Source organism: Dendrobates tinctorius, unplaced genomic scaffold (genome assembly GCF_039654945.1).
Source record: "Dendrobates tinctorius isolate UK_male_01 unplaced genomic scaffold, ASM3965494v1 ptg000032l, whole genome shotgun sequence".
NCBI lineage: Eukaryota > Metazoa > Chordata > Amphibia > Anura > Dendrobatidae > Dendrobates > Dendrobates tinctorius.
The window spans coordinates 3,188,923-3,203,481 of record NW_027361700.1 but is presented as its reverse complement, the minus strand read 5'-3'; the positions used below and the strand labels follow the sequence as shown (position 1 = coordinate 3,203,481).

The 14,559-nt window shown below is 43.7% G+C and overlaps 1 protein-coding gene across 1 annotated transcript in view; it reads left to right on the top strand.

The window, feature by feature from the left end:
• The window catches only part of TUBG1 (tubulin gamma 1), a 40,623-nt gene that overhangs the window by 13,881 nt on the left and 12,183 nt on the right, over positions 1–14,559 (top strand). The window contains exons 4-8 of the mRNA XM_073572315.1: positions 406–474; positions 600–679; positions 1,279–1,405; positions 5,066–5,152; positions 7,056–7,205. Coding sequence (XP_073428416.1) covers positions 406–474; positions 600–679; positions 1,279–1,405; positions 5,066–5,152; positions 7,056–7,205 — 513 coding nt within the window. The remainder of the gene's footprint in view (positions 1–405; positions 475–599; positions 680–1,278; positions 1,406–5,065; positions 5,153–7,055; positions 7,206–14,559) is intronic.

The window sequence follows — 14,559 nt, the reverse complement described above, 5'->3', positions numbered from 1 at the left end:
TTCCCCCTCTAGTAATGTTAGAACCGTCTATGATAATTCCTCTGGATTGCGTCTCAGTAATGGCACAACCACCACCATCAGTGGTGTCGCCCCCTACAAAAAAGTAAAGTTTATGCTCATCAGAGTTTGTCCCTCAACATCCAAATATCCAAAGCCTTTGTAAGCGGGAGTGGATTGGCACAGGTGGCACAATGCTGTGACGTCATTTTCTGTGTTGGGATGCTGACAGCTTGCCTACAAGAAGGTGAGTTCTAGGGAACAGAGCCTGTGTCTCCTTTGTCTACCGCCAAGTTTAACTGTATTGGTGTCATATTGACGTTGATACACTTCAGTGTCACTCGTTAGAGATCCGGAGCTCCTGCCCTATGCGTGTAAGTAATAAAATGAATTTTACTGCTTTTTCAGGGTGAGAAAATCCATGAAGATATATTTGACATTATTGATAGGGAAGCTGATGGCAGTGATAGCTTGGAGGTAAGTAGTCATGAAAGCAGTTGGCAAACAATAGAAAGTCGCAGGTGCTGTAGTTAGGATTTAGTTGTTTTTCTATAGTGGCTAATTAATGTATACATAGTGGACCTGTTTTGTCTTTCTAACAGGGATTCGTCCTTTGCCATTCGATCGCTGGTGGCACCGGTTCTGGTTTAGGATCTTACCTATTGGAGAGACTAAATGACAGGTAGGTGTTGGTATATTTGTGGAAAAATAAGATCTGACAGCGTATGACTATCTGATATAAAGACTTGTTACGTTGTTCTTTTAAAGGGCACCTGTCATCAGGAAAACACAGTCCAATCTGCAGGCACCATGTTATAGAGCAGGAGGGGCAAAGCAGATTTATATATAGTTTTGTGAGATCACACTCCGTATAACCTGTAATTTAATAATTTAATCCTCTGCTCTTTCATGGATTCTCTGTCTAGTGGGCGGTCCTATCAGTGTCTGACAGCTAGCCCTGTGTTCCCTCTTATACAGATAAAGCTGTCAGTCACTGATAGGACCGCCTACTGGACAGAGAATCCCTAAAAGAGCAGAGGATTAAATTACAGGTTATACTGAGTCTGTTCTCACAAAACTATACATCAATCTTCTCAGCTCACCCTCCTCTATAACACGGTGCCTGCAGATGGAGCTGCGTTTTCCTGGTGACCGGTTCCCTTTAAGTTTTCATATATTAAGAAAATGTAATCCTTGTACCCACCTAAGGTGTTTTGAGTCAGACAGAGCTCTGTATGCCTAATATTCCTAGGACCCACCCTCTGTTTTTGTATATTGCAGGTATCCCAAGAAGTTGGTTCAGACTTACTCTGTCTTCCCAAACCAGGATGAGATGAGTGACGTTGTTGTTCAGCCCTACAATTCCCTCCTGACTCTGAAGAGGCTGACACAAAATGCCGATTGTGTGGTAAGCGGCCATGTCTCTGTGGTTACTTTCCAGCCAAAACTGATACACCGTGTTATGTTTAGTGCATGAGTTAAAGGGATCGTCCGCAGATCACTAATAGTTACAAATTTTCTTTGTTCTCAAAAACGAAGGGATATTTTATTGTCTTGTTTAATACTTATTGTGTAGGCTACTGGCCACCACTGTAGTCCTAACAGTGTGGATTAGTATGTGCAGCGTTTGCATGCTTTTTTTAATGGAGCTTGTAAGGACTGATCTAAAGCTCTCTGGATTGCTGGTGCACCCAATTTGCGCGGCTTTAAGCTATGTGCCACGTAGCCTTTTTTAAACGCTCAGGAAACGGGTTCTCCTTCCCAGAAAACGCGCGTTTTTTTCCGTACGTCTTTTGGACTATTGGAAATAGCCAAAAACGCGGACCTAAGCGGAAATTAATGAACATGCTGCGTTTTTTACCGCTAAGCGTTTCCTTAGCGGTAAAAAACGCATCCATTGGCACAAAAAGGCCTAAATGCATTTAAATGAATGGGATGCTTCTTTTAAGCATTTTTGACGCGGTTTGACCCCGAAAAACGCATCAAAAATGCTTTAAAAAACTCTACGTGGGCACACAGCCTTAGTGTCCCTGCACTTCTCGAATGCAGCAGCATCATCTAAGAAACCACAGTTCAGCACAGCGGTGCAACCATCCTGCAGATCTGAACTGGTAGTCTTCAGGAGCACTATTGCCAAATGTGAGGAAGGGTCACAGGGTGCTGCCGAAAATGAAGCTGTGCAACAACCCTTTCACCCCTTAGGACAATTTTTACAATTCTGACCACTGTCAGTCACTTTATGAGGTTGTAACGCTTCAACGTGTCACACTTGAAATCGTTTTTTCGTGACATATTGTACTTCATGTTAGTGGTACAATTTCTTTGATATAACTTGCGTTTATTTAAAAAAAAAATGGAAATTTATCTGAAATTTCGAAAATTTATCAATTTTCAAACTTAATTTTTGTGCCCTTAAATCAGAGAAATATGTGACACAAAATAGTTACTAAATAACATTTCCCACATGTCTACTTTACATCAGCACCATTTTGGAAACATAATTTTTATTAGAAAGTTATAAGGGTTAAAAGTTGACCAGCGATTTCTCTTTTTTCCAGCAAAATTTCCAAAACCATTTTTTTTAGGGACCACCTCACATTTGAAGTGCGTTCAGGGGGTCTATATGACAGAAAATACCCAAAAATGACACCATTCTAAAAACTGCACCCCTCAAGGTGCGCAAAACCACATTCAAGAAGTTTATTAACCCTTCAGGTGCTTCATGAGAGCTAACCCCTTAGGCCTGTTTCACGCATCCGTTTTTCAGCTCAGTCGAAATCCGCTAAAATGGCAGAAAACTGATCCGTAGGCGGATTGAAAGAAACAGGTTTCACCGGACCGTTGTGTTGACGGATCCTTGTAAGGTTGAATTTTAAAGGAACCCGTGCCTGGAAAAGATCCGCCGATAATGCAAGTCAATGGGAAATAAAACTGATCCGCCAAGATGGCGGATCCGTTTTTTTTTTTTTTTTTTTGCAAAACAGCGGATTTTGACTGATGGTGACAGATGGATGTGTGAAAGAGGCCTTAGTGACTGGGCCACATTTTTTATAACTCTGGAATGCTTCAACAAATCCCAGTGATTTTGAGACTGTTTTTTCATGGCACATTATAATTTATGCTAATGGTAAATTTAGGTCGCTATGTTTTGTGTTTTATTTGCAAAAAATATCAGAAATTTGAGAAAAATGTAAAAAAAAAAAAATATAGCAATTTTCAATCTTTGAATGATAATCCCTTTAATCCAGATAGTCCTACCACAGAAAAACATTAATAAATAACATTTCCCTCATGTCTGCTTTACATCAGCACCATTTGTAAAATGCTCATTTATTTTGTTTGCATTTTTAGAGGCTTAAAAATGTAGCAGTCATTTTTCATTTTTTTCAAGGAAATTTACAAAATTTGTGTTTTTGAGGGACCTATTCAGGTTTGAAGTGACTTTTGGGGGACCTATATATTGGGAAAACCTCCAAATGTGATACTATTTTAAAAACAGCACCCCCGACATATTCAAAACTGCTGTCAGGTAGTTTATTTACCCTTCAGGTGATTTTCAAGAATTAATGCAAAGTAGCATGACAGGAATGAAAAAGTGTATTTTTACCACCTAAATGTAGCCAACCTCTGAACAGGCCGGTATACCCGGCAGACTCTAAGGCCACTATTCGGCCGTGAATTGCCATGGCAAACATCAGGAGCACACAATCATGATCTCAGGATGCCGATGGGGATAAAGAGGAAGCCCCCACACTCTGTTAACCATTTATATGATGTAGTCACTATTGACAGCAGCATCTAAGGGGATAAACAGATATGGACGGTGCAAACGCTGATCGTGGCTGATGCAGCAAGATGTCAGCTGTAGTATACAGTCCACAGCTGCTGGATTGTCTCCTGTACGGAGATGATATTCTCTTATATCTCAGGTCAGTAAAAAGACGCATTGACGGTCATTAAGGGGCTAAAGCAATGTGGAAGAAAAAAATTAACATTTAACTATTTTCACAAAAGATCTAATGTAGACCCACACATTTTTTCTATTTTCACAAGGGTATCAAGAGAAAATGGACCACAAAATTTGTTGTGCAATTTCTCCCGAGTATACCTATACCCCGTATGTGGGGGGGGAAAGCCACTGTTTGGGCGCATGGCAGAGCTCAGAAGGGAGGAACCACTGTTTGACTTTTTGAACTCAACACACCCCTAATGCCAACCCTAACTTCAACTCTAACTGCAAAGAATGGAAAAAATTCTAATTTTTTAATCTTATTGCTTTTATCTAACTAAGGGGGTGATAAAGGGGGGTTTGATTTACTCCTTTTTTATTTTTTATTTTTTTTTATTTTGATCATTGTTATAGGGTATATCATTGGTCAAAATGAACCAATAGGAAAAATCTCCTAATGTTGCTGGCTGCTGGTCAGCAGACCTCAGCGGGCACACACCATTTTCTTCCAGGAAGATGACGTTGAGGGCCGGGGGAAGGAGCAGGAGGATCCGGGGATGGCAAAGGTAGCGGGGGAGCTCATGAGACCTCATTTCTCTCTCTGGTATGCTAGATCATGTTGGAGAGAGAGATGAATGCAAAATCGGTCTTTTTTTTTTTTTTTTTTTTTTCTTTGTGATCGCTGTCATTCAGTGACTAACGGCGATTTTGCGGCAGGGGACCGTAAAAACTGACCCAAATCATGTTCTCTGGGGTCTCAGCTACCCCGGTAGCCAAGACCCCGGAGATTTTCCAAAGCACTTATTTGTCAACGCCGTTAAGAAGCAGCGCTGAGGAATAAGGCCGTTAACTGCCGCCGTTATAAGGCGTATCGGTGGTCGTTAAGGAGTTAAAATGGCAGAACATAAATTTTGGAGAACTGTAAAGATGGGATCTGTCTGTCATGCTCCACCTACTTTGGCCATTACTGTAGCCATGATACAGTGTCTCTTGTGCTTGGAGAGTTACCTAAATGCTACTTGTGCAGCAGATTAATATAATTTTCCATAGCTGGTGTGATTCTAGGTCCTGCATTTACATGTATTGGGGTCTTCACATACATTTTTATTTACTTTATAGGTGGTCTTAGATAACACGGCATTGAACAGAATTGCTACAGACAGACTGCACATACAGAATCCATCCTTTTCTCAAATAAACCAGTTGGTGAGTATATCGCTCCTTCAGCGTTTTCTTTCAACATCAATATCCGCTACCTAGGGACGGATTACTTTTGTCTTTTCAGATGTTTATAAAATGTTTTGTTTTTTTACCTTTACTCTATGTTCACACGTTTCATCTTTGATGCTTTTTCCCTGCGTTGCAAATTTAAAGCTGTTTTTACAGTCCAGCAAAGGCTATGAGATTTCAGAAATCTCATGCGCACACACCTTTTTCTTTCCTGACTTAATTAGAAATCTGCTGCTTTTTTGAAAACTGCAGCATGTCACTTCTTTCAGCGTTTTTGCAGCATTTTTTTCACCCATAGATAGAAATAAATACGTGCAAACACGCAGCACAAAAAACAGCAAATATTGCATGATGTGAAGCTCATTTATTTTTCTGATTTTCTCAAGTTTAAACCAAAATGTCCTAGTGTTCTTGCATTAGCATGGCAGTTGTATTAGTACAGTGTAACTAAATTAGTGATAAGTGCTAAAGTAAACCAAGCCCGACCAATGTGTGAAAGTAAACTGTGTCAGACCTACAAAATGCACTGCCAAAGTCTTGGGTAAACTATTCCATACCAATTCCACTCCCCCTGCTGCTTTACATTTCAGTTGTCTTTTTTTCATGAACTCGTGATCTTTTTTGTCCAGACTTGTCACTCTTTTTTTAGACCTAAAAATCTTTTCATCAGAAAGGAATATAATGCACTGGCGCCTGCACTTCGTTACCTCCCCAGTCTTCTGTTTGGCAGCTTCCATTTGTTGCTACAGGAAAGGAATATCCAAGTATTGCCATGTATTAAAGTGCATTAGTGCGTGCTACTGATTGTGCGGTGAGAAATACCACTGACTAATGTCACAGTACCTCTGGAGAACAGTCTCTATATCGGGATCTCTGATGTTAGATGTATCAGAGCTAATATCTGTTGCGTGATGTGTCAGAGCAGATGTGAAATTTGTTATTCTACTAGAACTGACACTGGCTACTGTCACAGTCCTGCTGGAGAATCATCTCTATGGAGGAGGCCGCAGGATAGAGCCCCTTAAATATGACACTGGAGTAGGCTGCAGGTCAGAGCTTCTCAAATAACCCTGTAGGAGGCTGCAGGTTAGAGATCAGCCCACATACACATTGGTCATTAGACTCTTGACAGGGGCTGTGGCTTGTTCTGCTCCTATGCGGAGCAGTTTTCTGACTAGACTCCTTGATACCTTTGCACATATGGACAGTAACATAACTTTCCTAGGTGTTTAGCGGAGGCCAGTGATCTAAGTCATACAAGGACATCTATCATCCATGGTCTACAAAGGCATCCATTAAACAATGGCCCTGATTCATCAAAACGTTTACTCCAGAAGACTGATGTGAAACACCTTGAAAAGTCGCATCATTTTTCTGCAACCCTTGCTCAAACATTTTTTTTCTACCTTTGACGTTTTCACAGCAGTTTTGAGTAGGTCCTCCAAAATTGGCAGAGCTGGTCTGTGGCATAATTTCTTACGTGACAAAAGTTACTCCACTCCTGGACTGGAGTAACATTTCTGGCAAGGTGCATGCCACTGATAAGATGCACCAAATTCATTAAGTGACATGTGCTTATTAATGAATTAAACGCATCTTATTCCTGGACGTCCCCTTTAAGACTGATATGCAAAATGTGTACAGAGTCTTATAGCCTTACCAGTGCACTGTCCCTGCACATTCAAGAGAACGAGGCTCTGGTAAGCCTAATGTAACACAGTCCAGAACATCAAGACACAACCGAGTAAGCCGTGTGTATGTGCTGCTTTATTATCGTTCATGGGAAGCTATTGGAATAGATGGGCCAATCCCATAAGTTTGACAGGAACGGATCCATCTAGCTTGTGAGACCGAGATTTGTAATGTTTGTGTTTTACAGGTATCCACCATAATGTCCGCCAGTACTACAACCCTCCGCTACCCCGGCTATATGAACAATGATTTGATTGGTCTAATTGCATCTCTCATCCCCACGCCACGTCTGCATTTCCTTATGACTGGTTACACCCCACTGACTACAGATCAATCGGTAAGTCAAAGGGTGTGGGGGGACTACTGGTACCTGAGAGGTGTTGTAGTATTAAAAAGTGACATACTTACGCTACATATGACTTAGATATCTAGATATTAGATTAGCTTTCTCACAAACTAAGTAGTTCTTGCATAATTTGGAGGTGTGCTTTGGGTCATTGTCCTGTTGTAGGATGAAATTGGCGTTTTGCGTGTACTATTTAATGAAGCTGCCAGTTGAGGACCTGTGAGGTGTCGATTTCTCAAACTACAGACTCTAATGTACTTGTCTTATTGCTCAGTTGTGCAGCGCGGCCTCCCACTTCTCTTTCTACTCTGGTTAGAGCCGGTTTGTGCTCTCCTCTGAAGGGAGTAGTACACACCGCTGTAGGAAATCTTCAGTTTCTTGGCAATTTCTCACATGGAATAGCCTTCATTTCTAAGAACAAGAATAGACTTTCGCGTTTCACATGAAAGTTCTTTTTTTCTGGCCATTTTGAGAGTTTAATGGAACCAACAAATTTAATGCTCCAGATTCTCAACTAGCTCAAAGGAAGGTCAGGTTTATAGCTTCTCTAATCAGCCAAACTGTTTTCGGCTGTGCTATCATACTTGCACAAGGGTTTTCAAGGCTTTTCTAACCATCCTTTAGCCTTCTATAGGTCCCGTTACATTTAGCGATGCACCAGCGATCCCGACAACGATACGACCCGGTCAGGATCGTTGGTGCATCGCTAAATGGTCGCTAGTGAGCTGCCAAACAGGCAGATCTCACCAGCAATGCAGCAGCGGTCGTTAATTACCTGTCACATGCAGCTCTGATGACGTCTTCCGCTCGCGTCCATGCGTTGCTCGTTGGCGCCAGCAGGAAGCTGGCGATGAGAAATGGACCTGGCCGATCTCGCGCGATCAGCGATAACCAGCGGGCGGGCGGGCGGGCGGGCGGGCCGGTCGGTCGGAGGTAAGTGTCACATGTAGCGAGATCGCTAGCGATATCGCTGTTGCGTCACAAAATCAGTGGCGCTTTAGCGATATTGCTATGTGTAAAAGGCCCTTTACACAGTTAGCAAACACAAAGTACCATAAGAACACTGGAGTGATGGTTGTTGGAAATGGCCTCTACACACCTATGAAGATATTGCATTACAAACCAGATGTTTGCAGCTAGAATAGTCATTTACCAAATTGACAATGTATAGAGTGTATTTCTGAATCATTTAATGTTAGCTTCATTAGAAAAAAAACTGTGCTTTTCTTTCAAACATAAGGAAATTTTACTCTTCGCCACGACAGCACCCACTGGAGGTATCGGATCCGCCCATTTGGAACAGGAAACCCTACAGGAAAGATAAAAGGGGCGGTCCGCCTTTCCTCCTCAGTTTTGGTTTCCTGTTCCAAATGGAGCAGGATCCTGCAGGATCTTACCTGGGCCATGCATCCGCCTGTGCGGTCTCTTCGGGAACGGCAGGGGCTGCGGTCCGGAGGCAGCGTCGGGGGAGACTCCGTTTGACGGCTCCCCCCTCGTCTGGTGGCATAGTGGTAATGGCCGGGTCCGGGGAGGGCCGCCCGGTCTTACCAGGGAGCGCGCCGGTCTGGCATCCGGGAGATTCCCCCCCCCCCCCCATTCCCATCGGTGGGGGTATAGCGTGGATGGTGAGGCCATGTGCGCGCGAGCCGCGTGTGTTAATAGCGGTGGCGCGGGAGCAGGCCGGCGCCCGACGCTCCCATACCCCGGAAGTAATGGTTGAACTTCCGGGGTAAGATGGCGATGACGCGGCGCATGCGCCCTGTGACAGGGCGACTTCCGGGGCAACGATACAGATAAAACAGCGCTGCAGCGCTGCAACATTGGAACATGTCGTCCCCCGCAGAGTCGCAAACCCCAGCAGGGGATTCAGCTGGGGGCAACTCCACCAGGGACCGCAGCGCCAGGACGGAGACTGCCCGCAGGAGCGAGGCAGCAGAAACCCGATCCAAACCGTCTCAGCCATCTGAACCGGTATTAAGCTTCACTGGGTGAGTGTGCAAAGCATATGCTCTACCTATTAAGCTAACCTCCTCTCCTCCCCCCCCCCCCCCCCTCCCCCCTCTCTTTACCTTTGACCTCCCGTTTCAGTCAAAGAAAAAAGGAAAAACAAAACATAAAGAATGTGCATTATGTTCAGAGCCTCTCCCTGACTCCTACCCCAAAAAACTCTGCAAACAATGCATGAAAGAGACCAGGCAGGGGCCGACGATATCTTCTCAGGATATCCGAGCCATAATTAGGGAGGAAATACAAGCCATCAACCGCGCCAGCACTCCCGCAGAGTCCAGGCATAGAAAACAGGTTATTGTCAGTTCAGAGTCAGAGGAAGAACAGGGGTTAAACTCAGGCTCCGCATCCACGTCCTCATCATCATCCTCGGAGGCGGAAGGACGCGCATGTTTTCCTCTGGACAGCGTAGATAACCTGGTAAAAGCGGTTAGGAATACTATGGGGTGTGAAGAGGAAAGGGGAGCCCAGACCGCGCAGGACATTATGTTTGCGGGATTGGCAGAAAAAAAGAGGAGATCATTTCCAGTAATACCGGCAATTAAAGATCTCATCAAAAGGGAATGGGAAAAACACGACCAGAGGGGTTTTCTCCCATCCGCTTCAAAACGGAAGTACCCTTTCACTGATGAAGATCTATTAAAATGGTCTAAAATACCAAAGGTGGACGCTGTCATATCCTCCACTTCCAAACAAACCTCGATCCCGGTCGAGGACGCAGGATTGTTAGCAGACCCATTGGACCGAAAGGCTGAATCCTCGCTCAAAAGGTCCTGGGAGTCCACCACCGGGGTATTCAAACCCGCAATAGCCAGCACATGTACTGCTAGGTCAATGCTGGTATGGCTAGATCAATTAGACCAGCAGATTGAGCAAAGAGTGTCAAGGGAGAAACTGCGTGCAGCCATCCCGTTGATAAAAGGGGCAGCTGCCTTTATGGCAGACGCTTCAGCGGACACCCTAAGACTTGCAGCAAGGTCGGCAGCCCTGGTGAATAACGCCAGACGCGCGCTTTGGATAAAAAGCTGGAAAGGGGATGCACAATCAAAATCCAAAATTAGTGCAACCCCATGCGAGGGTGAGTTCCTCTTCGGAAAAGCCTTAGACGAAATTCTCGCCAAGGCAAAAGAAAGAAAAAAGGCCTTCAGTGATTCTCCCATTCCGTTTTATAGGAAAACCTTTAAAAAACGGCCATTCGGGAGAAGAAGACAATTGGACAGAACGAGATGGGCCACGAAAGACGAAAAGCAGAAGGGTACCATCTTCAGAGGGCCAACATATAGGAGAGAAAAAAATTAAAAGTTTAGACCCACCGGTTGGGGGCAGATTAAAATTTTTTTTTACCAAATGGGAACAAATTACGTTAAACCCATGGATTTTGAATATAATCAAGGAAGGAATAAAGATTGAATTCCTTCGAATCCCCTATGAGTTCTTTGTTATAACTCGCCTTAATTCCTCACTTCAGCAAAAGGCTCTCGAAGACGAGATTCGAGTCCTGCTAGCTAAAAAAGTTTTAGTTGACGTCCCTGAGGAACAACAGGGTAGAGGCTTTTACTCTCCCCTGTTTTTGGTGTCTAAACCAGACGGTACATTTAGAACCATTATTAATTTAAAGAAGCTAAATTCATTTATAAAAAATTATAAGTTCAAAATGGAATCGATTAGATCCACTATAAAGCTTCTTTTCCCAAATTGCGTAATGGCAGGGATTGATTTAAAAGATGCTTATTATCATCTCCCTATACACAACAGATTCCAGAAATACCTAAGAGTCGCAGTGGAAGTCGAGGGCAGGATTCGTCATTTCCAATACGCGGCCATGCCCTTCGGGCTTTCCACGGCACCAAGAATATTTACCAAGGTGATGGCAGAAGTGATGGCCTACCTTCGCCAAAAGGACACACTAATTGTACCATATCTAGACGACTTCCTAGTAATTGGGAATTCAGTCAAACAATGTACTGAACGCGTGACTGACGCAGTCTCCTCTTTTCAGAGCCTTGGCTGGATCATCAATATCCAAAAGTCCAGACTCGATCCGCAATCTCTCCAGACATTTCTAGGATTTCAACTAGATTCCTTGACCCAGAGATGTCTACTACCCCAGGTAAAAATCATCCTCACAAAACAAAAAATACAAGCAGCTATAGATAAACCACGTGTATCCTTAAGAGGAGCAATGTCACTATTAGGATCACTAAATTCTTGCACCCCGGCAGTCCGGTGGGCCCAGTACCATGTCCGTACACTACAACACCAGATCCTCCAGGAGGATAAGCGACATAGTGGTCGTTTACAGAGCAAAATAACCCTGTCACAAAAAGTCTTGACTTCCCTAGAGTGGTGGTTAGACGATGACCATTTATGTTCAGGAGTCCCATGGGTTATAGTTCCATCCTGTATTGTAACCACCGATGCCAGTCCCCAGGGCTGGGGAGCCCACATGGAGAATGGGTTTTATCAGGGAAGGTGGAGTAAAGAGGAATGTGATTACTCATCTAATTTAAAAGAACTGACTGCAGTGTTCTATGCTCTATACAACTTCCTTCCGCAGCTCCAACAGAAGCATGTAAGGATCCTGTCGGACAATACCACCACAGTGGCATATATAAACAGACAAGGAGGAACTCGATCAGAGACTCTGATGTCTTCAGCGGCAAAAATTTTAAACTTAGCAGAAAACTATTTTTTGTCCCTCTCGGCCCTTCATATAAGAGGCGAGAGCAATCAAAAGGCAGACTTCCTAAGCCGTCACACTCTACGACAAGGAGAGTGGTGCCTCAATCGGAAGGTCTTCAGGGACATAGTAGCCGCATGGGGACAACCCGAGGTGGATCTTTTTGCCACAAGGGAGAACAGGCAGATAAAAACCTTTGCCTCCCTATCTCCGTCAGATCACCCAAACATACTGGACGCCTTTCTAGTTCCATGGAATTTCAACCTAGCGTATGCGTTCCCTCCATTGATCCTCCTACCTCAAGTAATTCGGAAGATCAGAGACGACAAAGCAAGAATAATCTTAATAGCACCGTTCTGGCCAAAAAGACCGTGGTTTTCGTGGCTGCAGATTATGTCGATAACAGATCCTTGGGTCCTTCCGACTGCCAATCTACTCTCCCAAGGCCCCTTTTTCCACCCTCAAGTGCTCAGCTTGCACTTGACGGCGTGGAATTTGAGAGGCAGTTATTGAGGACAAGAGGATTCTCGGAGTCCTTAATTGCTACACTACTACAAAGTAGAAAACAGTCCACGACCCAGATTTACATTAGAATATGGAAAAAATTTCTTCAATTCCATACAGTACCTCATACAACAGAAGTTCCGATAATCCCAATCTTGGAATTTCTGCAGAAGGGGAAAGACTTAGGCTTAGCAGTAAATACACTGAGAGTACAAATATCGGCATTAGGAGCACTATATGGCCATAATATAGCAGGCAACAAATGGATAACTCGTTTTATTACAGCATGTGAACGAATAACTCCAATCCACATACCCTCCGTCCCTACATGGGATCTAAATCTGGTCTTAGACGCCCTAACGGTAGACCCCTTTGAGCCGATCGACACAATACCCTTCAAATACTTAGCACTTAAAATGGCCCTCTTAGTATCACTAACCTCAGCTAGAAGAGTGGGTGATATTCAGGCCTTGTCAATAGATCCACCTTTTTTTCAAGAATACCAAGACAGATTGGTATTAAAACCAGACCCTGCCTACCTGCCAAAAGTGGCAACAAAATATCATAGATCTCAGGAGATACTCCTCCCAACCTTCTATAAAAATCCCTCTACTCCGGAAGAGCAGAGGTTCCATACTCTGGACGTCAAAAGAACTGTTCTAAAATGTATTGAGAGGTCCAACAGTTGGAGGCAGAGTAGGGCCCTATTTGTTTCATTTCAGGGCTGTAAGAAGGGGTATGGAGTCACGAAGAGCACCATTTCCCGGTGGATCAGAGAGGCCATTCGTTTAGCCTACTCCGCAAAAAACGAAGATCCTCCAGGGAACATCAGGGCGCATTCCACCAGGGCAATGGCAACCTCTTGGGCGGAAAAGGGAGATGTTCCGATTGAAACTATATGTAAGGCGGCAGTTTGGTCATCCCCTTCTACCTTCTATAACCACTACAGACTTGATCTTTCATCAACCTCTGACTTAAGCTTTGGCAGGACTATCCTTGGCACGGTGGTCCCACCCAGGTGATGGTCTCTGGAATCTCTCCAGTGGGTGCTGTCGTGGCGAAGAGTAAAAAGCCGGATTACTTACCGGTAATGCTCTTTTAATGAGTCCACGACAGCACCCGTTCACTTCCCCCCCTAAAAAGATATCAATAGTTAAAGTATTACCAAATAATGGATAAGAAAGATGTTAAAATAAGAGAACATTGCCTAATCCTTGGCGGTCCTTCTGGTACTCTGAAACGTAAAACTGAGGAGGAAAGGCGGACCGCCCCTTTTATCTTTCCTGTAGGGTTTCCTGTTCCAAATGGGCGGATCCGATACCTCCAGTGGGTGCTGTCGTGGACTCATTAAAAGAGCATTACCGGTAAGTAATCCGGCTTTTCTAAGTGACCCTAAACTTTTGAACGGTAGTGTATGTGCTTTTGTTAAGGGGTTAGAGAAAACCTTAAATTAGTTGTTTTGCAAATTACACAGTTGCTATTTGGGCTTTTTAGACTCCTACAAATTTTCCATCCAGGAAGAGTCTACAGCAGTTTCCTTATCAGCAAAGGGAAGGTTACAATGTCTGATATTACACAGGATCTGTTCCCTCTCCTTTTCAGAATGACCTTTCACACGCTCAGTAGATGCTTCAATGCAAAAAATAGGGTTGGGATCTGTTCATTGTGGCTAATGTATACCTGCTGCTTCCTGAAACAACAGGAAGTTGGAGTCTAAAAAAGCCCTAATGGCCAGTGTGAGAATTGCAAGAGTTCTTTTTTTGTTATTTGTAATACAGATTGTGATATGGCAAAAATTGCATGAAGGTAGTAATATGCACAGAATGCACAATGAAACAAATAAGAAACTGGGTCTGAGCAGAAAAAGTAAATTAATGTGCATGCAAAATTTGTTTTGTGTTTTGCTTTTGGTTTTCTCTGTGTAAAGGTCATGTGTTCATATGCAATTACATTTTGCATGCACATTAATTTACTTTTTCTGCTCAGACCCAGTTTCTTATTTGTTTCATTGTGCATTCTGTGCATATAAGGGTGTGACCGCCCTGTTTCTGAGTTGGAAAATCCATCCTGTCTGGCCTATACTATTGCTGGTGGTTCAGTCCCTCTGTCCTTGTTCACATTTACGTCACTTGACAAGTGGAAAGGTTTTAAATA